This window comes from Equus przewalskii, chromosome 5, assembly GCF_037783145.1.
Source record: "Equus przewalskii isolate Varuska chromosome 5, EquPr2, whole genome shotgun sequence".
NCBI classification, from domain to species: Eukaryota; Metazoa; Chordata; class Mammalia; order Perissodactyla; family Equidae; genus Equus; species Equus przewalskii.
The window spans coordinates 8,586,738-8,612,017 of record NC_091835.1 but is presented as its reverse complement, the minus strand read 5'-3'; the positions used below and the strand labels follow the sequence as shown (position 1 = coordinate 8,612,017).

Below are 25,280 nucleotides of genomic sequence, written 5' to 3'. Positions count from 1 at the left end.
GATGTTTTATAAGACAAGAACTATTTCTTCTATTCTAGAAGTTCTGGTAAAGGACAGCATTGACGGATTTATTAGGAATGTGATAAAGATTCAAGAAGAAAGGTTTAGGTTTCCACGTTAAGTTCTATTATTAGAAAGCAGAAGTACTGATATCAGTATGCTGAGGCTTAAATTCTATAGAAGAAAGGTTTTTTTGTGTCCTCTAGGAACTTAATATGGAAAAAAAAAACCCTCTCAAAGTTATAAATAGATTTTTAGTGGCCAAGAGGTAGTAAGGTTGGTACTCAGCTGGTTATATGTGGGAGTGGGGGCTGGGGGCTGGGAGATGGAGGAGAGGGGTAGAGTGTAAATCCTTGCCTTCTGTTTTACTAGGGAGGATTTTCACAAGACTTGTTTGACATAGACTGTCTGCACGGTGCCCCTCCCCAGGCCTACACTACCCTAGGGAACTTTGCTGAATGAAGACTCTCTTGCAGATGGAGGAACTGGAGCGAGGCCTGTTGATGCAGCCGTGGGCGTGGCTACAGCTTGACCAGAACTCCCTCTTGGCCAAGGCTTATATCACTAAGCAGGGCTATGCCTTGCTGGTTTCAGATCTGCAACACGTGTGGCATGAACAGGTGGACACCAGTGTGGTCAGCCAGCGAGCCAAGGTAAGTGTGAAGAGAAGTCTTGCTGTGGAGTGGAAGTGGATATAATTTCTTTCCTGATGAGGATCAGGGGACATTAACATCCACCACCTTGCTTGGTGGCAACTGCTAGGTTGCCAAGGAAGGTCGGATCCAGTTGAGACAATTCCGGTTAATGCCCTGCACTTCTCCCTGTAGCCCTGGGATCATTCCGTGGTTGTGAGCGTGTATGTTAGTTTCTGTACTGCATACGGTACAAGGCGGAATTGTGAAGTAGACCAGTTGATCACTCTCTTTTTGTTTTCTTTTTCCTGTGTTGATGTTTTTTATCTTCCCTTCCCTTCCTCTCGTGCCCACCGTCTTCATGTTAACTGGGAGTTTTTCTTTGCTGTGACTTACGAGGGAGTCAGTTTCCTTTAGCACCCTCACCCTTTACAACTCCCGCTGTCTTTTTAGGAGCTGAACAAGCGCCTGACTGCTCCCCCTGAGGCTTTTCTCTGTCATTTGGATGATCTCCTTCTCCCGTTGTTGAAAGACACTGCTGGCCCTGGCAAAGCCACCTTCTCCTGCGATCGTGTGGCAGAGGCGCTGGTACTGCGCGTGCGGAGTGAGCTCTCTGGTCTTCCTTTCTATTGGAATTTCCACTGCATCCTAGCTAGTCCTTCCCTGGTAAGTGCAATTCCAACATGGAATGGGGAAGGGGAATGCCAGCTGTGCCAGCTGCTTTGAGATGAAGCTTTAGGTGTTCTTGGCTTTTTTTGTAGACTCTGTTTGAAATTCTTCTCCAATTAGAAAACTTTCCTTGGCTAGACAGAGGGCAGAAAGGATTCTTGACTGCTGCGTCCTTTCCTTGCAAAGGAGCAGACTTTGGGTCTACACGCTTCAGGTGTCTTTATTCATTACTTTATTTGTTCAGCATTTATTGAGCATCTATTATGGGCTAATGGTTGCGTGTCCAGATCTAAAACAATATAGCCTGTTCCTGGAGTTCATCATCTAGTGAGAAGACAGACAGGAAACAGGATAAAGTATGGTAATTCTTTGATTGAGGTAAGCCCAGGATGATTGGGGATCCGAAAGACCTTTTTGAAGAGAGAGTTTCTGAGCTGAGTTTTGAAGATGAGTAGGAACTAATTGGGAGAAAATAGAGGTCATTCTAGGCGAGAGTGCAATTTTGAGAGGCGTGAAGATGTCTAAGCGTGGGGCAAGTCGGGGGACTTCGTGACCGCAGGGAGTCATGAGAAATGAGGCAGGGAGTGGCCAGATCTTGAAGGATTCTAATGAGTTTGGGTTTTATTTCAAAGGCAACAGGGATTCCTTGAAAGACTTCAAGCAGGGGTTTAACTTGATCCACTTTGTCATTTATCAAGATCAGTCTGGCAACAGCATAGAGCACGGACGACGGTTAGGTATCTTTTTGAACATTATCTCATCGTTTAATCCTCACAACCATCCTGCAAGATAAGTAGTCTTATCCCCATTTTTCAGAGTAGGAAACTGAGGTTGAAGGTAATTTGTCCAAAGTCATCCAGCTTGTAAATGGATGAACTGGGGTTCAACTCCCAGAGAGGTCTGATTCAAGAGCCATTTTCAGGGACTAGGAGGATAGTGTCCTTTGTTTGTTACTCATTCTTGTGATAGTTTTTATTTAATCTTTTTTGAATGAGTAATTCATGCAAAAAGTAAACATATCAAACGTCCTCTAGGAGGATAACGTTGTAGAAACGTGTAGTTTTCTAGGCCTCCAGAGCTTTTATTAGAAATTAGTTGAGGGGCCGGCCTGGTGGCATAGTGGTTAAGTTTGCGCACTCTGCTTCCATGGCCTGGGTTCACGGGTTCAGATCCTGGGTGCAGACCTACACACCGTTCATCAAGCCACACTGTGAGGGCATCCCAGATGCAAAATAGAGGAAGAGAGGAAGAGCACATATGTTAGTCCAGGGCCAGTCTTCCTCACCAAAAGAAAGAAAGAAATTAGTTGAGAGTGGTCATTAAGAACCACGTTGCAGGAGTTACTACTGCTGGTCCCTTCCACCCTTCTGTATAAACAGAGCCTGCTCCAGTCAGTAGCGTTAGAGGACGGAGTCTTCTGTGGGAGGCCTAAGGGTGTGGGTTTATCAGCAGAGGGGTCTGAAGACGTGTGGGCATCACTTCCTATCTCCCTTCTTTAGTCTCCCAGGGGTGATATGATGCTTTGGCATCAACGGGGTGGATGGAACCAAGTGCTTTTTGAGAAACTGTTCTCTGGTGTTTATTTTTGATCTGGAACCCCATAAAACCAGACTTGAGTGCTTGGAGAACTGCTTCCTATTCCTCTCTGAATTTCTAAGGCCCATCGACAGTGCTTAGCAGATAATAGTCACTCATGTTTATTGGTTTTAATTGAATTTCTTGTGAAATTTTCCAGCCTGCTTTAGTTTCAGAATTTACCTATTTTGTTCAAAACCCTTGTAACCTTTTCCAAGGAACACCAGGGGGCACTGTTCCCTCAGTAATACTTTTTCTGGGACCAAAACATTCGGGCTGCCTTTGGGAAGCGAGTCTCGTTTTCCATCGCACAGCCCTAGAAATTCCGAATGGTCACAGTGGGGAGGCAGTTCTCCTTGGGGGCTGATGCGCTCTGATAGTTTTTTCCTTCGAAAGAATACGGGAAAGAACACTTGTATAATGATATTATAGTTGAAAATAATGCATAAAGAAAAAACTAGCTGTTCTAGGCACATTCCTCTAGTCGAGGAGCCACAATGAGAAAAGAAACAACAGTGGTTAGCGTGGAATGAGTCTTGTTGGCGGTGGGGAGAATTTAGCGTTGAACAATGGATTAGCAATTATGCTTTAAGGTAAAATAAAATATTTATTATTGAGAAAGGAAGAATGCCACCCCCAGGGAAACCCCTGACCCGGAGGAAGCTTTTAGAGCCAGTGAACACTGGCAAGGATGTAGGCGGTTACTATTTCAGGCTTGTGTGTGTGTCTGTGAGGTCACACAGTCATAATTTTTGTTTGTTACTCATTCTTGTAATAGTTTTTATTTCATTTTTTTTTTTGAATGAGTAATTCATGCAAAAGGCAAACATTTCAAACAGCATTTAAGGGTGTACGGTTAAAAATAGGTCTTCCTTCTACCCCCTTTTCCAGGCCCTTATTTTCCTTCTCTAAAGCAACTACTGATATCAGCTTCTTGTGAATTCTTAAAGAAAGCTATATATAGATATGTATATACTCAGACAGTCAAAAACGTATCTGGGTATGTGTGTGTATTTTTGCAAAAGGCGGCATGCTGTTCACACTGTTCACTACCTTGCTTTTTTCACCTAATTATAGAACTTAGAAAGCATTCATAGCAATATGTTGAGAAGACCTGCCTTAATAGTCTTTAATGGCGGCATAACGTTTTATTTAATGAATACATCAACATGTATTTAATTGATGTGCTACTAGTCACCTAGGTTGTTTCTATTCTTTTGTTGTTGTGTATAGTGAATATCCTTGTATTTACTTTTCTATGTGTAAACGTGTGAGGAAATTCCTGGAAGTGGAATAGTTCCAGAATTCTTATTTGCGTCTTTAATCTTGCTAATGTAATATTACCAAATTGTCTTCCGGAGAGGTTATGCAGTTTAACTCTGACTCGTCATACGGGAGAGTGGGAGAGTACCCGTTCCCCACGCTCTCTACAATGTGCTGGATTCACATTGCCAATGTAATACTCTTAGGTCTCTGCAGGATATTGTGGGATATATACAGCTTTGAGTCTCTGCCTTCTAACGCTGGGTCCGTTTCCACTTCTGGCCGACTTCTCTTCCTCTCTTCCTCCTTCCCACTGACTATTCTTTCTAGTATCTCACTTAATTCTTTTTTGTTGTTGCGGTCTTTGTTTTTTCTAATGTAATTTCTTGATATTCTGTACTTTGACTTTCACGTCTGTCACCTCTTTGGCCATTTTCTAATTCCTAGGAGTCACATCCAAAGCTTTTCTGCGGTGGAAAGAGCACAGGCTTTGGGACCAGCAGTCCTGAATTTGTAGCTCAGCTCCACCACTTTCACTACCTTGTATTACCTTGGATAAGTTACTGAATTTTTATGAGACTTGGTTTCTTTGTCTGTAAAATGGAGATACCAATCTTTACTATGGAGCTGTGAGCATTAAATAAGAGAATACATATAATATTACTTAATCTTAGCATTATAGTGGGCCTGTGAGAGCAAATATCCAACTCCATGATTTTTCTTTTTCTTGTTTTCATTTTTATTTTTTGCACAGAAGGATTCGCCCTGAGCTAACATCTCTTCCTATCTTCATTTTTTTCCCCTCCCCAAAGCCCCAGTGCCTGGTTGTATATCCCACGTTAAGTCCTTCTAGTTCTTCTGTATGAGCTGCCGCCACAGCATGGCAACTGACAGATGGGTGGCGTGGTTTCATGCCCGGGAGACGAACCCGGGCTGCCCAAGTAGTGAGAGCACCAAACTTCAACCACTAGGCCATCAGGGCTGGCTTGCATAATTTTTCTTTTTTAAAAAAGACAAGGACCATGAGAGTCTTTGGGAGTAAACCACTTTCACGTATAGGTGCTATCAGAGCCGGGACTAGAATCTAGCTCTCCTAACGCCCGGTCTGTTAATTCTTTTCACTGTCTTGCAACCTGATATGATTCATCTTGGGATTGATGACTGCCGTTCTGCTCTCCTGCCTGTGAATTGTGAGCATTTCTCTGGGAAATCTGAAGATGTTGGAGGAAATTGTAAATAGCTTTTCCTCTGGAGAAGATTGGCGACTCTTGCTTCGATATCCACCCACTGCCTGAGCTCCTCAGCTGTTGTGAGCTTTTTGAGGGCAGAGGCCTATAGGGCCAGAGCAGGGATTGGGCACACAGTAGGTCTTTGTTGAGTTAATTGCTGAACTGAATCTCTTTATACATTGCCATGTGTAAATGAAGAGGGGGTGTCCCTGACCTCCTAAAACACGTCAAGATTTTCCCTTGTGGTGTCTGTGGATTTGCTATGAAATCCATTACTTCAGCCACAATGCCTTGTTCTAATTAACTAATCTGAGTTAGTGTCTATCTAACTTTGAAATGAGTTATACTCCATTGATTCAGAGTGGTATAACCCAATCCTGTGAAATTATTTGAGAAATATTTACTGATAAAAAGGTTTTTTTGCTATATAGACATTGGAGACTGATGGATAATTTCAGGTGCTTAGTATGGCATTAAGTAGACTTGGCATCGATTAAAAACAGTTTCTGAGGCCAGCCTGGTGGCGCAGTGGTTAAGTTCGCACATTCTGCTTCTCGGTAGCCTGGGGTTCGCTGGTTAGGATCCTGGGTGCAGACATGGCACCGCTTGGCAAGCCATGCTGTGGTAGGTGACCCACGTATAAAGTAGAGGAAGATGAGCATGGATGTTAGCTCAGGGCCAGTCTTCCTCAGCAAAAAGAGGAGGATTGGCAGCAGATGTTAGCTCAGGGCTAATCTTCACAAAAAAAAAGAAAAAAAAAAACCCAAAAAGCAACAGTTTCTAATCATGTTTTGTGTTGTTATATTTACCACCACTCAAAGAAATTGCTGTTAAGGTGGCCTCCCAGGGGGAGGCTGGTTATTAACTTCAGGAGTTTCTGTTATTTGAAGGCTGTCGCCAGATGGGCCGTGATGCTGCTTGGGCAGCAAATACAGTTACTTTCACTTCTACCCACCAAACATTGACTTGCTTTCATACAGGTATTCACCTGTTTTTCCTCCTGATCTACCTTGAACAGGACCAAACTTAAAACAATTCCTGGGAAAGATGGTTGGGTCCAGAACAGATAAATTTTCCCGAAGCAGAACTTCTGCCACGTTCTGAACAGCACTAAGAACCTGATCTGGAGACAGTACCAGGTTGCCACGTGCTGTGTGACAGAAAGAGGTGGCCGGTGGCTATAGCTGGACTTGATTTCTTGCCTTCCACTCTGCTCCAGTTCCCCGGCATCCCTTGGGTCCTAGTGCTGGTACAAAAGCTGCTGCCACTAGCCCTTAACCTCCCCCCATACCCCCACACCCAGTCTTTTCTAATCTGTGCTTACAGAAATGTGGAAAAAAAGTTCTTTCCTCTCAGTTTGAGCCACCATACAATTGGAGTTGTTAGTAGTAAGTTTTACTAGACAATTAATGGCAAACAAAAACATAGAAGTCTAAAGAGCCCAGACATCTGATCCTGATCCAGATGAGTCTGGCTTGCACATCTTATGGGGCACTCCAGCAGCATCTTTTCCTCCCTTCAAGCCTGTGTGGGGTATCTTGTCTAAAAGTTCTCCTTTTTAGGTCTAGGGCGAGGGTTGGCGTACCATGGCCAATGGGCCAAATCTGGCTTGCTGCCTGTTTTTGTAAAGTGATCTTGGAGCCCAGCTGCCCTCATTGATGACATGTTGTCTACGGCTGCTTTCATGCCACAACAGCAGTCGAGTATTGCGACCAGGACTGTATGGGCCACGGAACTGAAAATGTTCACTATCTAGCTCTTCCTGAAAGAGTTTACTGACCTCTGATCTAGGGCATTTCTTTAGTGCCTCCTTTCGTTCTTCTCCTTGGGGGAAGGGAGAGGAACTGTGATCACATCCCCTAGCCACAAATAGATTATCAACTTCATTTTCTTTGACAGGCTAATGGACACCTTGTTATAGGTGAATTAAATGATTATCCTGTATAGCTGTACATTCTTATCACCCTGGCTGCACCTGCAGTATGGCTGTGCTTGCATCCTTCTTTCCGCCCTTTAAGAGCAAGATGTGCATGTCTGTGTGGGGAGGTGATTAATTCCTTCCTAGGCTGGCCTCTTGGTGACTGGCTTGCTTCTATGATAACAATGACCTTAGACTTTGCTGTGTTTGTGGGAACAGATTGACCCTCTGGGCTGATGCAGGGCTGTCATCAGCCCTGAAAAGGCTCTTACTTGGTGTCTGGGTCTAATTCGACTTTCAGAGCTCTCTGCTTTCTGTTGATTTTCATCTTCTGTTATACTCCAGCTGGCATACTGTGTTTTAACCATGCCTACTTTCTTGGAGATCTTCTGCTTTTGTCTCCACGTCTCTGCTCTGAGAGTTGAGTCAACACTGTCCTCAATCACCTGTGTCACCTCCTTCTCTTTAAATCACCCTCTGGCTTATCTATTCATGTGGGTTCTCCTTTACTCTTCTCCTCCTTTCATCTGTGCCATGAAGAAAATCCTTGAGCTTCGTCATGTACTTATTTCATTGTTATATTTGTATTTACATTCATGTAAATGGATTGCTTGCCTATGAAACTATGAATTCCTGTGAAAACATTTATTCCTCAGTATTTCTTCTAGTTCCTAATGTAGGGAGTGCTTTGTAAGTGTCTGTTGGCTAATTAATGTCTCCTCCTTGAAAGGTTTCCCAGCATTTGGTTCGTCCTCTGATGGGCATGAGTCTGGCATTGCAGTGCCAAGCGAGGGAGCTGGCAACACTGCTTCACATGAAAGATCTAGAGATCCAGGACTACCAGGAGAGTGGGGCTGTGCTGAGCCGAGGTGAGCGGACATTCTTTGGGGAGTTGGGTGGGGAGGGGTACAGATGGTCAGAGGGCCACAGAAAAGGCATTAGAGAGGTGCTTCCCCGGGCAGGGCTGCTCACTGACCAGGACCTGGATACTTGATGCTGGGACACTTCTCTCTGCCTCAAGGACCTGGCTGGCACCTGAGGGGCCTCTAGAAGCTGTAACTGAGTCCAGACATGCCCTAGGCAATGGCAAGGGAAGACTTGGGAAAGGGGCCAACGGCAACACGAAATTGTATGAGGGCGACACCACTTGGGACTTTAGGAAGCCACATAGCTCCCACTTCAGAATAAAAGTTCAGTCTGACCTTTGTCTTTGTGAGGGGCAAACCTCCTGGAGCACGTGCTGCCCCCGACCCTGTCATTTGTTGCTCATCGCCCACTCTTCCTCCTCTTTGCCCGCATGCTCTCAACCCTTCTTCTCCCGCTGGACTAGGTGCCTCTGGGTGTCGTATCTTTACCCTCTCTTTCAAGCTGTTCTGTTCTTGCCTCTGCTCCCTTTCCATCTCACAGGTAGGAAGCTCATGCTAAGACTCGCATGTCTTCTCTTTCTCCCTTCTTATTACAGATCGGTTGAAGACAGAGCCATTTGAAGAAAATTCCTTCTTGGAACGATTTATGGTAGAGGTAGAGTATTTATTTCCTTTCTCTTATGCAACTTTCCTTTCCTTCGTCTTTCCAGGTGCCTGAGTGGTGACTTGCATTTTAGGTGTCAGGTTGCTTGCATGGTTGGGAAGCCCTTTTGTTGAAAAAGCTCCCTGTAGAAAATCTGTAAAAGTTTGAGATGTACACGGGGAAGATGGGGAGGAGGAGGGAGAAAGAATGTAAAAGGCGAAAGTGGGCTGATTAACGTTCTTGAAACATCTCTGTCCAAGAACCTAGGAATTTCATTTGGAATCCTCTAACCTTGGAAAGTGTAGTTGACCAGTTGCTAAATTTTGGCCTGTTGAGATCTGATCACAGGTCTGGATTGTGGAGCAGGGGGATAGTCATTATTTCTTGTCCAGGCCCCTTCAGCATCCCGCAGTAGAGGAAGGTGAAGAGCGCAGGGCTACCATTTGGGGACTGTCTTGTGGGCACAGTAGGCTGTGGAAAATCACAGTGTTTGTACAAGGGGCCTGGCAAGGGCATGAATGGGGAGTAGATAATTGTGGCCTGTCAGAAGCTCCTGCCTAGGTTTCCCTTCTAAGGATTGAGCTTGGCCAAAAGAAACATCTATTAAATGCCAAACCGGGGGAGTATTAATAATAGTGACCTTTGATAATACCAGTCAATATTGATCTTCTCCTTCTCTAACTCTTCTGGGACTTGTTGGTTGCACAGTAAGTACCCTAGTATTATTGCTCTATTTTCTAATTATACATGTTACCCAAGTTGGTACTTTATTATGTAAATAAATAATGCTATTATAATATTGTGTTGTGTATAGATTATTCATATTTCTGTCTTGTCTTCTAGGCTAATTTGTAAACTGCTTGTGGACAGGGATGTGACTCATATGTCTTTTGAACCTGAAATTAGTACTTTTCACAGGGCTGGGCATCAAGCAGGTGTTCTTGGCTTGGAACCTCTGTTCTGCCTCTGTGCACTGGCTGAGCAATGACCCCACAGTGCTTGGGGTCGTAACACTAAGCAAAAAATTGCGAGCTGAGTGCGCAGTCCGTCTGCTGAAGCAATTGTGACTTGGAGAAGAAGGAAAGGATGTTTTGTTAAGCCCTGAAGCAGAATAGGTTTCAAGTCTTTAAGGGGAAAAAGAGACCATTAAACCTAGACTTGTAACAGAGATTTCCTAGGCCATTTTTCTCCCAGATGGCTTCCCCGGTCTATAAGTTTGGGCATTAAGGAGGTTAACATAGGCTGACATAGTAGTTTGGATGGCTAACGTAGGATGACATGCTAGTTCCTTGCCTCAGCCACCTAGATAAACAATGCAAGGCGTATTCTTAGCCCGACAGAGAAGTCCCTTCCTGATCTAGTGCCTGAGGACCTATCCAGCTTGGTTTCTTGACATTTTTCTTGATGTTCTTTATCCTTCAGCCATATAGAATGACTTTGAATTGCCAGAAATGCTGTTTTCTCTAGCCTTTATATCTTTGCACGCATTGTTCCCCTTATCTAGAATGCCCAATGCCCTGGCCTTATCTATCTTATAAACTTCTATTAATCTTTCAAGTGTCAGCCTCAGCTTCTTTGGGAGACCTTTCCAGACTCTCCTTGTAAAGATAATCTTTCTTCTCTGCTACTATAGTACCTTGGTTCCTACCTCTGTTTTACCACCTATAATTTTGTAGTATTACTGTTTGTATGTCTGCAACACTGTGTCTTTCTCTTCCACTGATCTGTGGGCTGTTTGAGGTCAGGGACCATGTTGAATGCATTTCTATATCCCCAGCACTGAATATAGTGCCTAGGAGTAGTAGCTTCTCAGTAAGTTTGTGGGTGAATATGTGGATAAGTCTATGCCAGGGAAATTTTAGGAAAATCGTGGCACTGTGGCCTGTGGATACAATGTTGCTTGTTAGACCTATATTTGGGGTCTTTTAGTTATTCTCCTGGTTTATTCTTTGGATAAATCACTTCTCTCAGAGCCTCTATTTTCTCATTTATAAAATTGGAGGCTCATCTCTTCTAAGCCATTGGGGTGGGAGGAACCCTGCAGAATTGAATGAGAAAGCATATAGAATGTAGGTGCTAGCCCGGGAAGGGTATTGGTATTTGGAAACCAACTACTTTAAAAATACCTGTCCTTGGGGCTGGCCTGGTGGTATAGTGGTTAAGTTCATGTACTCTGCTTCGGTGCCCAGAGTTCATGGGTTTGGATCCCAGGCAGAGACCTACACATGGCTCATCAAGCCATGCTATTGTGGAGTCCCACATACGAAATAGAGGAAGATTGGCACAGATGTTGTCTCAAGGACAATTTTCCTTAAGCAAAAAGAGGAAGATTGGCAATGGCTGTTAGCTCAGGGCCAATCTTCCTCACCAAAAAAAAAAAAAAAAAAAAAAAAATACGGAATACTGGTCCTTTAGGTTCTAGGTGGATCACACCCGAGCTACATAGGCTTGTAGAATTTTTTTTATATCTGGAAAGGATCGGAGAGATGGGTAGTTGTAGCTTTCCATTTCATAGATTAAGGAATTGGGCCTCAGAGAGGTTAAGTGACATGCTAAGGTCATGGAGGGTGGCTGTCATGTTATGTCCCCCTCCAGTTCTTGTCTAGGATTATCCATATTTTGTTATGCTGCTTTAACTTGTGGTACACACGGATTAGAGGAGAGTTAAGGGCTAGGATATTGTGGAATTCTTGTGACCTCTGGGGTCATTGCACTGTCCTTTGGGATCACTGAATGTCCTGTGGGGCCGCTAGAACTGGAAGATTTCCCAGTGGGACTGCGGAATTTTTTATGGCCACTGCATCTTTGCACTTACTCTGCTTGCCTGGGGTCCTACAAACAGGACACAGAAGGGTCATGGGGTCACCCAAGACTGAGCTGGAAGGATGTGCCATCAAAATAAGCAACATCGGAAGATAAACAAACCGGGGACAGAGAGCTCGGGATGAAGGTACGGGGGGGCCAGGGCTGATGTCAGAGGGCCATGCGGTCAGAGCCGGGGGTCTGTTTTTCCTAGTTCTTGTTGGGACTATTGCTAGGCAAGAGGCCATAGGGGTAGGGACAGAGGACAGGGGGACAGGGAGGTTTCTAGGATCCCAAGGCCAGGAAGAATGTTTAAGGATTGAATAGGGGTTACTTCTCCATATTTAGTCCTTTTGCTTTTCCTCTCCACGTAAGAGCCTCTTTCTCTTTTCCAGGGAGCCCAAGGGGGCCGTTCGATAGTGGCCTATCTAGAGGGGAAGTACTGGCAATGTCGGTTCAAGTCAGCTGATGGGGTGGCTGCCGGCATGATCCTCATAGAGGCAAGATCCCCTTAAAGAGCATTTCCTAAGGCTGGGGGCTGAAAGGCACCATTAGAAGGGGAAGATGAGTTAGGGAATTGGCGAATATTATTGCATAGCCGTAGGAACTGTGTTAGAGAGGAAGTTTAGGACGAGTGGGCTGGCATGGCCCACTCTCAGTCTAGTCCACTGGAGGGAGTTCCTTCCCGTGGCCCTGTCCGTGCCTCCTTCTCTCCATCTGGTTGCCATCAGGCTGTGCGGCTGCTGGCGGGCTCTTTATTTATTTATCCCAGTGTAATGGGGTGAGGAGGGAGCTGGCCTAAGGCTGGCATTCCGAGGCCATGCCGCTGAGCCACAGGCGGTTTGCATGGGTGTGTGAGTCACTGGGGCTGCATGCTGCTCAAACCAGACGCGGCCAGGCTCAGGGACAGCAGGCAGCCCAAAATAGAGCCCCGCCCTCTGCAGCTGGCAACCCCTGGCTAAGAATCAGCCCTTGACACCAAAACCTGGGCAGTTGTGCGAAGTTGGCTTTCTTGGGGAGGGGGCCCTTAACAGACAGAGAGATTTTGCAGTTCTCTCCTTCTGTATCTTCAGAGAGGAGTATTCAGCATAGCAATCACTCCCATGGCTGCGTTCTGAATGCCTTGTGAGACTTAAATTAATCTGTTCGGTATCATACCTTAGCCAGTTTCTATTATCTACTTATAGTTATATAACCGTAGTTAATGTTGATTTGACTCAGCATCCTAAATGTAGCCATGGCCTTTGTGTCCTGTCTAGTTTTTGTTACTGTCTTCATCCCCTGTCTGGTCGCATCCTGATTCTAGAGCAGCTCCTTGGAGCTATGAAGATATTCATTGCTGCTCTTAGGAAGCTAGAGGTTATATCAAAGACATCTGGGGAAGATGGGGAGTCCTTTAACCTGAAAGTTGCTGTCCTGGTAAGTTCGTTCACAGACAGCTTCCACGTGGTTTCCTTGGCTGGCTTTCCATTCTTTACCTGCCCCTTAAATGTTAGTGTTACCCAGATTTGTGTCCTTGATCGTCTTACCGTTCAATGTCTTTCTCTCTGGGTCATCTCATCCAGACCCAGCTTCAACTATCACTAGTACACCACTGAGTCCCAATTTCATATCTCCATCATGTGTCCAGCCATATTTCTTTCGGTACATTTGACATTTCCACCTGGATGTCCCACATGCAACACCCTAAACGTGTCCAAAATTAATCATCTACTCCCCCCAGCCTATTTCTCTTCTTATATTCCTTCTCTTGGGGCAGTATACCATTATACATTCAGTTTTCTAGGCTAGAAACTTGGGAGTTACCCACTTTTCTCTTGGTCCTTACTTCCAAAGCCTAACTTGTCAGCTGTCTTTTGAATCGGCTCTTCTTCTCTATTCCAGCTTCCATTGCCTTAGATTGGCCACCCCACTCTCTTTTTTGGTTTGACCATGCAACAGCCTCCTGATTTGTCTCCCAGTCAGTCCTTATTTCCCTCCAGCTGACCTTGCAGTTAAATCAGAGTGGCCTCTTTGAAACAGAAACAGAAACTTGATTGCTTAAAGTCCTTCAATGGTTCCCTGTTGCCTACAGGATGAAGTTTAAACTCCTGGCGTGCCACGCAAGATCCTTGACGATTTGGTCCTACTGACCTCTTCGGTCTTATCCCGCTCTGCCATAGCACTGAAGTGCTGACGGCTTCCTGTCCATACATCCCTTGACCAATTTGCCTGTAGTCCCTGTCTCTTGTTCTCCTAGCAGACTCCTGTTCAACTTTCCCAACTCTGCACAGGCATCATCCCTTTTGTGAGTTTTCTATGACAATTTTTCCTTTCCTCAGTCTGCTCTCTTTCTTCCAGGCATAGGTATTCTCTCCTGCTGTTCCCACAGCTCCCTGTACATACCTCCGCCATAGTATTTGTTGGAAGGGAAGATACAGAAATGAAAAGGAAGGATGGGGAGGCAGGGGACAATTGAGTTGGCTGATCCTTGCCAGTTTAGCTTTTTCCTTTATAATGCTTAATTCCTTCTCCTCGATATACTCTCTTTTTACGTGGCTTCCACACCACAATACTCTCCTGTTTTTCTTCCTATTCACGGGGTGCTCCTCGGAATCTTTTGCTGGTTCTTCTTCTCCCTTACCTCTTAATGTTGGAGTGCCCCAGGACTCAGTCCTTGATGCTCATATCTTTTTTCATTCGTTCCGTTAGTGATCTCATCCCATGGCTCGAAATACCATCTTGTTGATGAATCCCACATTTAACCTTTATTCCTAGACCTTGCCCCCAAACTCTGGACTGCCTGCTCAGCATTTCCACATGGACATCTGATCGAGTCTTAGACTCAACATGTCCAAAACTGAACTCCTAATCTTACTCCCAAATTTGCTTTTCCAACAACCTCCTCCCACGTTAGTTGATGGAAACTTCATCCTTTCTCTTGCTGGGGCCACAAACCTTGGAGTCATCCTTGACTTCTGTCTTTCTCTCACATTCTACATCTCACCCATCAGGAAATCTTGTTGGCTCTACCTTCAAAATATACCTGTAATTTCATCTCTGCTGCCCCCACTGTGGTCTGAGCCATCATCTCTTTCCTGCACTATTGTGATAGCCTCCTTCCTAGTGTCCCTGCTGCTACCTGTGCCCCTTCTGGCCCATCTCTGACGAAGTGATCTTATTGAAACACAGATCACACCGCGATATTGCCCTGCTCAGTGCCCTTCACTGGCTTCACATTTCCTTATAGAGTAAAACCCAAAGACCTTACAATGGCCTATAAAACCCTATGTGGTCTGGACCTCGTTACCTTTCTGATCTCCTGTCCGCCTACTGTCTCCCTCCCTTGCTCCTGTGTAGCACCCTGGCCTCTTGCTGGTTTTCTAATGCTCTAGGCATCACCTGCCTTTAGGCCTTTATGCTTCCTGTTCCCTCTGCCTGGAATGTTCTTTCTTCAAATATTTGTGTGGCCAACTCCCTCACTTCCTTTATTTCTGTATTAGTTGTCTATTGCTGTGTAACAAATTACTCCAAAGCTTAGTGTCTTAAAACAACCGACATTTATTATCTCACACAGCTTTGGAGGGTCGGGAATCTAGAAGCAGCTTAGATGGGTGATTCTGGCTCAGGGTCTCTAAGTTGCAGTCAAGATGTCGGCTGGGAATTCAGTCATTGTGAGGGGCTGGAGAATTCACTTCCAAGCTCTCTCATGTGGCTGTCGGCAGGAGGTGCCACTTTCTTGCCATGTGTCCTCTCCATAGTGCTGTTCACGTGACATGGCCTTGGCTTCCTCTAGAGCAAGTGATCCAAGACGGAGAGACCAAGCCAGAGACCACAGTGGAAGCTGCAGTCTTTCTAACCTCATCTCAGAAGTGACACCCCATCACTATCTTGCTATATTCTCTTCATCAGAAGTGAGTCACTATCCAGGCCACACTCAAGGGGAGGGTAATTAAGAGCCACCTCTTAAGAGGAGGTGTGTCCAAAAAATGTGTGGACATATCTGCATGGACTACAATCATGGCCTTGTTCAAATGTCACCTTCTCAGTGGTTTACCCTGACGAGCCTATTTGAAACTGTGAGCCACATCCCTGCCCTTCTGCACCTGGCACTCCCATTTCACTTTACCAAACTCTGCTTTTCATTTTTTCCATAGCAGTTATCTTCCAACGTATTACTGTAAAACTTACTTATTTTATTATGTTTGTTGTTTATAGTCTGTCTCCCTCTGGCTAGGATGTGTGAGCTCAGCCAGGACAAGGATGTATGTTCGGTGCATTGGATTATCCAAAGTGTCTAGAACAGTGCCTCCCACATAGGGGACATTCAGTAAATATTTCTCGGGTGGATGAAAATCATATCCTCCCACTCCTCTTTGTTTTCCCTGTATTATGACTGGGCCATGAAATCATCACCTGTTGGTGGCCTCAGACTGAGACAGCCTACTGTGAATAGATGAGTAGCCTAGGGAGAGGACCACTGTTGGCGTGCCATCCTCCACCTGCCTCGTTTCTGTGACACTTAGTTTACTGGAAGGTGGTCCCAACTTTGCGATGAAGTACAAATCTTGAATCTTTTATTATTGAGAGACCCTAGCAGCTCTTTTTTAGGCCCAGTTAAGAAATTAAATGTCTCACAAACGAAAGGAATAGGAACCTAACAAAATCCTGGAAAGCACGTTAGTCATAGAGCCAAGTAAGTTGTTAAGTTCCTCCTTTGCTCGGTCTTTCCTCTCTCTGGGCTCTGCTTCCACCGTTCGAAGGGCGGCTCCCCTACCGTACGTCTGTTGTTCGATATGTAGAGGAGGACAGAGATTCAGAACATGTTTTTCGGTGTCCCTCATGGGCATCAGAAAGAAGGATAAGTCTAGAAGCATGAGAGTGGCCTCCCTACCCTTGTGTGTCAGTTCTCGGATCTAGAGAAACTCGCAGTTAATTCCTTCTTGCAGTATTCAGCATGGCGCACGTGCCCTGTGTCAGGTTCTCTGAGTGTATGAGGTATGACAGTAGTGTCATCAGAGAGCTCACTGTGCTTACTGAATGATAATAGGGGCCAGAGGCGTGGAGGGGTGGAAAAAAGCTTCCTGTAAAAGGCAGGATTCCAGTGTTTTTTTTAGGTTTTGCTAGGGAACTACATGGAAGGCATTTTAGGTGGGAAGCCCACGGGCGAAGGATATAAAATAAGAATAAGAGTGGGTGAGGATTAGTAGGAAATAAGGTTAGTAAGATAATAACTTGATGCTAGGTTGTGAGCAGCCTTAAATGCTGGCCTGGAAGATTGGTGCTTTTGTTCCAAGGGGAAATGTGTTTCAGCTTTTGTCTGCCTGTAATCCATTGATTTGCCCATTCCAGTCCGTTTATTAACCTCCATCATTACATGCAGTGATTCTCAAACGGGCAAGTCTCCCAGGAAGGAGATGGGGCGCTTCCTTCTCGTGGTTATTAATTACCGTTGTAGATAGTGGGGAAGCAGTGAAAGTTTTGGAGCACTGACATCTGAAAGTGATCTTTTGGGAAGATTAGTCTGTCAGTGGTATGCCTGTGTGATCTGAAGAATAGTGGTGCCATTGACAGACTAGGAAAATCATGGGTGGGGCTGCTTTAAATCTAATCTTGGGCATATAAAGGAATGGTTTTCCTTATTTAAAACACAAATCCACCAGTATTTGAGCTCTGGAATGAGACTCTCCAGGGAGGAAGGGGTGGCTGCACGTGTTTCTCAACTATATTCTTCTGAATTTTGTCCTCTCTTGGGGGCTTTCTCACTGTGATTCCTGTAGTCACCATTGAGCCCTGCTACCGGGGGTCCCCTCTTCTTTTCTTTTTGGCCCAAGAATGCATAAAAAGGCTTCTTTCTTTGTTTTCCTTTTACAAAGCTTTCTGAGGGCTTATACTTTTAACAGGATAGTTGTGAAAAATCTGAGAGAAAACAGAAAGGAAATCAATATAGAAAATACAAAAAAGATAAAATTACTCATTTCCAAAAGATTTCTGATTCTGGAAATCCCAATAGTGAAGGACTGTTATCATATTCCAAATTCTCTTATCCTAAAAAAACTCAAAACTAGGTGTTACGAACTCAAGATGCCTGTAGGGGGTAGGCATATAACATAAATATGTGTATCAGCCTGGATAACAGACAACAGAGATTTCTAGAGGCCGGTGGAAAACTAAATTGTGGATGCTCCCTGTATCTAGACCCAGGTAGGCCAGCACAGTTTAACACATGCTGCTCCAGGCAGGTGTGTATCTTACTTCATTTAAAGGAAGTTACCAACTCTTCTAAAATGAGAACTTTTGCCTTTTCTGTTTAGCCTCACTACATCTGCTGTTAGTCTCTCATTTGGTTTTAATCTCCAGTCTGAGAAATTCACTTAGTTCAGAACTGAGTTGCGAGGTGCTGATGTTTGATGCGTTACTTCTGGTGAGTGATCGAGCCCTTTTAGGCCTAACCTAGAAGCTTCATATACCGCTGGACCAGTTTGCCATGATTCCCACAGGTGAGTCTCTCTCCTCTTCCAAAGGGTTTCATAAGAGTCCATTCATTACGGTGTGACCATTTAACCATGCCTTAGCTTACAAAAAAATCGATGGCTTAGCTATAAAGGTAATTTAAAAACATAAGATGAAGATTTTTTTCAGTACATGTTGGCTTCAAATTGACTATAGGACATACAAGTGGGAATGTTCAGGAAAGAGTTAAAAAAATAGGGTTGAAAAAAGAACTTGTAGAAATAGATTTGGGACCCTTCTTCAAAGGAGTAGTGTTTGAAGGCATGAGAATGGGTGCATCTTTTGCTGGGAAGAGCATGGAGAAAAGAAAAGAACAAAAGTCTGGTGATTGAGATTTGGGGCAACGCCACAATTGGAAGGAGGTGTCGGAGCCAGTGAAGGAAGTGTGGGTGAGGTGGGAAGAGAATCTAGATAGAGGAGTAAATTAGCCAAGAAAGGGCAACTAACAGTTATCAAGGACATACTGTGCCCGTGCTAGACACAGAGGTAAGTGCTTTATCTAAGTTTTGACGTTAATCCTTACAACAAACCTGCGAGGTTGGTGATATGATCCTCGTTTTAAAGACAAAGAAGCAGAGACTCAAGGCTCAGCAATTTGCTTCAGGTCACTCAGCTGACTTACTTGTGTTTGTCTCTACTCAAATCCCGTGCTCTTCCCGTCACCAAGGAGGGTGATCCGCAGCGCCACGTGCAGGAGAAAATCAGAGGGAAAGGGTGACTGCCTGAGTGCCTGGGGAAGGAGCAGCGGGCAGGTCACGGTCTTGGCAATATCAGCGGATTGCAGGCAGCTACAGAAGGATGAATTGATAAGGCCGTGGAGACAATGAGTGTAGGACTCCCATCAGAGAAGTTTCACAACGGAAAGGAAGTGAGTTAGCTGGAGAGCTAGAAGTGGCTTCAACAAAACCCTTTTTTAAGATGGGAATACACACAGATGTTTGACAGCAAAGGGGAAAAGGAGGGGAAAGGAGAGATTTCTGCTGGAGAAGGGACGGTGATCGTGTGAAAGCAGGGGCCTGCGGAGCTGAGCGAAGTGCAAGGATGAGCCCTTCATCTGGGGTTTGTGGGTGGCCTGAAGGCACTGGTGATATTTTGAAGAGAGATGACTTGATTTCTGCCTGTGTCCATCCCCTTTCCCCAGGCAATGTAGCCTTTTCATCCAAGAATTTTTATGTCCTTTCCAAGGGCATTGAATTCGCCTTGCTTAAAAAGAGGATCAGATGGTTACATGACTTCTCTGTTATGACAGAAATAGTGAAAGGGACAGAAGTAGAAGGATAAGCAATATTCTTTCCCTCTTCTGAACTCCCACGACTCTTGGTATCTTTCCTGTGTCACTGATCACGTTGGCCTTGTATTGTAGGAATTTCTATACTTATCTTCCCCTGTTAGGTTATAAACTCCTGAAGTGCAGAACTGTCTTGCTCATTTTATTTCCTCTTCTGAACCTACCGCAGTGCCTTGTAGATAGGCGGTTCACAATAATGAGTGGTTGTAGCTTAAAGGTCTTGGCATTCGAGGAGTCTCCCACGTTGGTAAAGGTTGTCTCTGGATATAGAAATGAAGAGAGAAAACAACAGTATCAAACAGCTTACTCTTAAGCTTTACCTGATCTGTTGGCTTCCTCACTTTGGCCTTATACCTAAAGTGTTCACTTACGGCCTGCACTTACGGGTGGTATTTCCTTTGGATGGGGGCTGCATTGAAAAGTGGGAGTTCTGCCGAGACTGAGTCCTGGAGGTCAGCAGCTTAGCTGTCCAGGGTTTAGGGAATGATGCTGCAGGATTCATCAGCATCCTTGTTATCTCCCATAAGGGGAGAAATTGCCACAAAGTGGCAGAGAGCATTTTTTTCATTCTGTGTAGGAGATCTTTGGTCTATTTGTTTTTCTGTTTGGAAATTTAAACTCTGTGTGGACAGTACTTATTAAGTACCAGTGAAAATGTTAAACATCGTGGAGTCATACTGAAAAGTGAAAACATGGTTTCTGCCCTTGAAAGATGGACTTCTGAGAGAGATTAGACCACTGGGATTTACACATATGCAAAAATATTCTAAATAGATAAAATGTATCTTACCTGAGACAAGGAAGAATAGATTGATTTAGGGAGGATCTGGGGTCCGTACCAGGCTACTTTGGGAAAGGTATTTGTGGAAGAGGCGAATCTTGAGCCAAGAGTCCAGAGGGATTTTGAATGGCGGATGGCTGCCAAAGGAAAGACACAGCTAAGTGCTATGTTCAGTCATACAATCTGAGAGGCGCTCCCTGGGTGCGGTGGTTCAAGGGAATCCTTCAGAAGCTCTTGGCATCCATTGCTCTTGTGCTTGAAGCTCAAGGACTTGTGATGCTGCACATTGTCCTCCAGAGAACCCCTCCCGGTTTGGTGTGAGTGAAGTTAGGAACGAGAGGAACTTGGAGACAGGATGCCAGTCCTGCTTGATCGAAAGAAGGAATAGTCAATCGTCTTAGCATATAGTTTTCTGCAGTCCCCCAGCAGTCAGGGGAAGAGCAGAGTGAAACTACTGAATTTAGTGGGTGCCTAAGGAAATGCAAATCTCAAACAGAGTACCCCCAAATTTGGGCTAACCTCTGATACTGAGATCAATTAGAATCAATATAAAATGGAGGAGATTTGCTATCTACAGAACTAACCCACCCAACTGTTTGTAAATAAATTGCTTATGAGACTAGGCTACAAATCTCCTCCAGGCGTAGGCTGGTACCTTAAGGAAGGAAATCATGGCATCTTATATCTTGTACAGAAGATTAGAGCCATAGACTTTATGAGCTGGAAGGGACTATCAGTCTAAGAATCTATCAAGCCTCTTTGTTTTACTTATGAGGAAATGAGGGCCCACAAAGGTAAAAGAACTCTTATGTAGACAATTAGTGGTAGATTTTGCACCAGGACTCAGAATTAGGTACCAGGACCCAGGGCTCTGAACTTCCAGTCCAGTATTCTTCCATCATGTCCATGGCCTTGTCACATGTTACGCAGCTGTGGGCAGTAGGCAAGTCTGAGTCCTATTTGTGAGTGGGACAGAGACCTGATTTAAGAGAGAGGAAAGTGGTCCATAGCTGGAGAACTCTGCCCCAAGTACTGCCTTATTTCTTACTCCACATCCCTTTCTTCCATCTCTTGGTCTTGCACACCTCTAGGCTCTTATAAGCCATTTGAGAGAAACTGTTATATAATTAATTCATGAGATCTGAGGAGATGTACGAACAGAGGAGCAGGGTTGTATAGAATTCAAAAAAAGAAAAGCCCAGGAATAACAATTTATTAACTTATCTAGCACAGTGCCACAGCAATGACAGAGTAGAATGAGGATGAATGTCTAGCTTTTTCCACGGTGTGTGTGAACTACCCATAAAGTGATGTGCTGTTTTTTGCCCCTTTTCTGTGTCTAACAAGTAGCACTCTCAGTGTTTATTCAGCTTCCCAGGAAAAATCAGCTGAAGATCTATAGTCACTGGAATGGCATAGCCTCTAACTTATAAACTAATACATTGGCATTTTAATTTCTAAATTAGTTTCTTATGATTTTAGTTAGTGTCAGTCAATCTTCCAGAGTCTGATTATCCCTAAATTAACTAATGAGAACCAAGTTAGAGACTCTGGGCCTTTGATGACCCCTACAAAGTATTGATTCCCATGAGATGCTGCTTGAGCAGCCGCTTTGGGTATCTCCGTCCATGGATCTCTTTGCCTCCCCCAAGAGTTCTTAGTGAAAACACTGAGTCCTGGAGGCCCCTCTACCTCCATCCGAGAGCGTCAGGCTGGATTTAAAAGCATCACAGAAGTACTCGGAGTGCTTATCGGATGCTCTGTGCAATAGTGGACCTGACCGTGCAGCTCCTTTCATCGAACTTAACATGCACACTGAGAAATCCTCCCTCAGTCTGGGGCTTTGCCCAGCTGGAGAAGCCCTTTGGATGGTCAGTGGGGGGTGTGGGAGTACTAACTCGGAGGGGGTCTCCCTCAGCACTCTCTGAACTCAGAGCTTCCCTTTCTTCAACCTCATCTGCAAGGGAAGGAGGGAGATATTGTGCTCCTTTGCCCCTCTTTGTTTTGTCACGTCCATTTTAGGAAATTCAGTGCCAGAGGACTGCCCAGAGTTGTGTGCCCCTGATCTAGCGAGCCCTAACACCTCAGAGTCCGAGGGTTGGTTGGAGCTGTACTGGTCTGGCCAGAACCCCATGGTTCAGTGATGTCCAGACCAATAGCCCCTCTTGCCTCCAACTGCTTCTGAGCCTGCAAAGCCTGAATCAAATGACCATTGTACTAACCTCGTATCGGGGCTCAGAATGTCAGTTTTCAGCTTGTCCTCATATATAAATATAGGTCTCTCTAGATATAAAAAGTGAGAGTCTTTAAGTTGCTTTTTTTTTTTTTTCTATACCCCCTTTCATGGGGCAAGCTAATGAGATGCATATCATTAAAGACCTGATGTTTTGTGGGACGGAGCCTTTTAAACTGGATGTGCCTGGCTTAGTCATGGCAAATATTTACCAAAAAAAAAAAAAAAAGGGACATACCATATAAAATTAGAGTTCTGAAAATAGTACTGAGAGAGGGAGAAAGAAAAAAAAAAAAAAAGAAAGAAAAAAACCGGGACAGAAAATACAGGCCAGTCTGTTTGGGGAAAAGGGAAAAAGAGATAAAATGAGAGAAACCTCGGCAGTAAAAACAGCATCTTGGTAAACAGACTATAAAAAAAATTGTGACCTGCTTTCTGGCAGCCCTGGCGGCTGTCGAGCGGGTAAAGGTGGCGGAGCTGGCGTCTGTGTGGACACACGGTGCCCGGGGCGCACGGCTCCCCTGGCCGCGCAGGGCGTTAAATTTAGCCACATAATGATGGGCCTGAGGACAGCCTCTTGTTGACCACACCATAATTACTGCTTCGCTTTATGAATTTTATTTTGCTTATTCTGTTTCCTCCTCCTTTGGCATGAAGGAGGCCTGGAGTGGGGGGAGCCCCACCCCCACACCCCTCCCCTTACTGGACAAATGAGTCTTCATAGAAACTTGGGTTCTTGGGCCATCGAGGTAAAGACTAAGCTCCCTTGATTAATCAGAGAGGGAGGGAGGTTTGCTGGTCCCCAAGGCTCTTGAATTATCATAGTCACATCAGAAATGGGACTGGCCAGCCCTGCTGCGCAGAGCTCTTGGACAACGTGTCCTGAAGGCTTCGGTCTTAGAAAGCACTTCATGTGAGGCTGAGAGGTGGACGCTTGTGCTCTGTCTATACCGCAAGGGCGAGGTCCCAGGTGGTGTTGGAGTTTTTGGTCTTTGGTCCTAAGCTCCCTAGCTGGCTACTTAGACGTTTAGTTTTGACAACATTCTGCCTCCGGAAGAGGTGCATTGTTTTCTACATGTTGGTCTTAGTGATAACTGGGTTCTTAAAGCTGAGGGTCTAATATAATCAAGGGGCTGTGCTCAGGTAACATCAAAATGCGTGTTCAGAATGTCCTATTGAAACCTCAGCTATTGTTCTTCTTGGCACTTGGACAGATGCTCTCGGTTTTAGAGGTGAAATAGTGTAGTTTGCTAGAGCGTACCGTGGCCTTCGTCAGAGGGGTGCCCTGAGGCTTAGAGGTACCTGCAGCTCTGGGGAACGGACCAGAAGCCCTTGGTCTCAGACCAAAAACACCATACTGGGAGAGAAAGTAGGCTGTAGAAAGGGCATCAGAGGAGTTGTATGGGCTAAGGTACTGGGTCATTGGGGGTGAAGTTCTTGAATGGTGACCTAGGCTGGCAGCTACCTATGGCCCCACAGTGGCCCTCCAGCTGAGGAAGTGGTGGAAAAGGAAAAGCAAACAGGGGTTGTGGTCAGGGTACTGGCTTGTCTGTCATTGGCCAGGACTGTCCTGTTTGTGTGTCAGGGGTGGTTGGGCTCCTCCCGAAGCCAGGCAAGAACGTGTCAAGGAAAGGCTTCTTGCAGCTCTTGTTTTCTCAAAACAAAGGAAACTCCTTGCATTGCTGGAAGTCGCGTGCTTGGATGCTGAGTTTGTTATTGCCTGATAACCTGGCCACCAACTCCTGCCCTCCTCTTCACCCCATACAGCCAGTGGCCTAGTGGGAGCAGCTTCCTGTTCCTCATCCCAGGCAGCAGATTCACTCTCTGTTGTACCCAGAAAGGAGAAAAACGAGGAGCTAGCCCTCCTACCCCCAGACCTATCTTCTTCTCTTCCCATGGAACCTTCTAGAACAGTGCTTTTCAAAGTAATCTGACACATGGTCTTACTGTGCATAACTAATATGTGACAAGTTCAACAATACTCAAACTCTTTCATACCCTCTTCATCGAGATGAGTCCTAGGAACATGTGTTTGATGTCATGGCAATGTCATGTTGCTATAAAAGTTTTTTAAATACTTCAGATTCAATTTCTATACTTACCTCATCATGGGCTGGTAACCAAGAGTTCACGGACCAGCACCAGTTTGCTGATCACACTTTGAATAGCATCGTTCTAGAACCTTAAGACCTAGTGAGTTTGAGCTAGTCCCTGTTGGACATAGAGGTCCTGTCCTAAACCTGATCAGTGGAGGCTGAGCAGACAAAGGAATTCTTAGGGAAATTTCAGGCAGTAAGAGACAATCTGATCTCAATTGCCAAGTCATGCCAGAGAGCTCCGACACTGAGGTGGAAGGTTGGACTAGACGATTAAAAGTTTCTTTCCCAGTGCTAAGGTTCTGTGATTCTAAGGTTAAATGGTGAGGCCAAGAGATAAAGTTAAGGGCCATGATGATTTTCCCGTAGAGTATTGATTCTAAGCCCTGAACTCTAGGTGACTCAATGAGGTGAAGAAAAAAAAGGAGTGGACGTTCTTCGTGGAGTTCATTTACGAGTCTGTCATTATCGTCTAGATATGAGGTCTGTCTTATACAGATCCGTCTTGTGTTTGGTCAGCATTATCTTAGTCTTCTGTTAGGAGACCACCAAATTGTTTCTAGAGGTTGAGAGATCTAAGATTGAGGAGAAAAGTAAATATTGGCAGAGTTGGTGGAATTCAAGTTAGAGATAAGAAATGGGCCCTGGATTAGAAATGTGGATTATTGGCAGGGCTACCTGACACCCTTGTTGGAGAGTGGGGGTAATACTCAACGCAGGAGGCTGGCAGCCCAGGTCCAGACAGCAGCTGGTTGGAAAGGACTTGCCACGCAGTCAGAGGTTTTCCTTTGCC

General features: G+C 45.0%; 1 protein-coding gene across 3 annotated transcripts in view; it reads left to right on the top strand.

Moving 5' to 3' along the window:
- The window catches only part of NHEJ1 (non-homologous end joining factor 1), a 75,622-nt gene that overhangs the window by 2,058 nt on the left and 48,284 nt on the right, over positions 1-25,280 (top strand). For all 3 annotated transcript variants that reach the window (XM_008529951.2, XM_008529950.2, XM_008529952.2), the window contains exons 2-5: positions 477-653; positions 1,086-1,298; positions 8,017-8,155; positions 8,749-8,807. In XM_008529951.2, the coding sequence (XP_008528173.1) occupies positions 477-653; positions 1,086-1,298; positions 8,017-8,155; positions 8,749-8,807 (588 nt within the window). The remainder of the gene's footprint in view (positions 1-476; positions 654-1,085; positions 1,299-8,016; positions 8,156-8,748; positions 8,808-25,280) is intronic.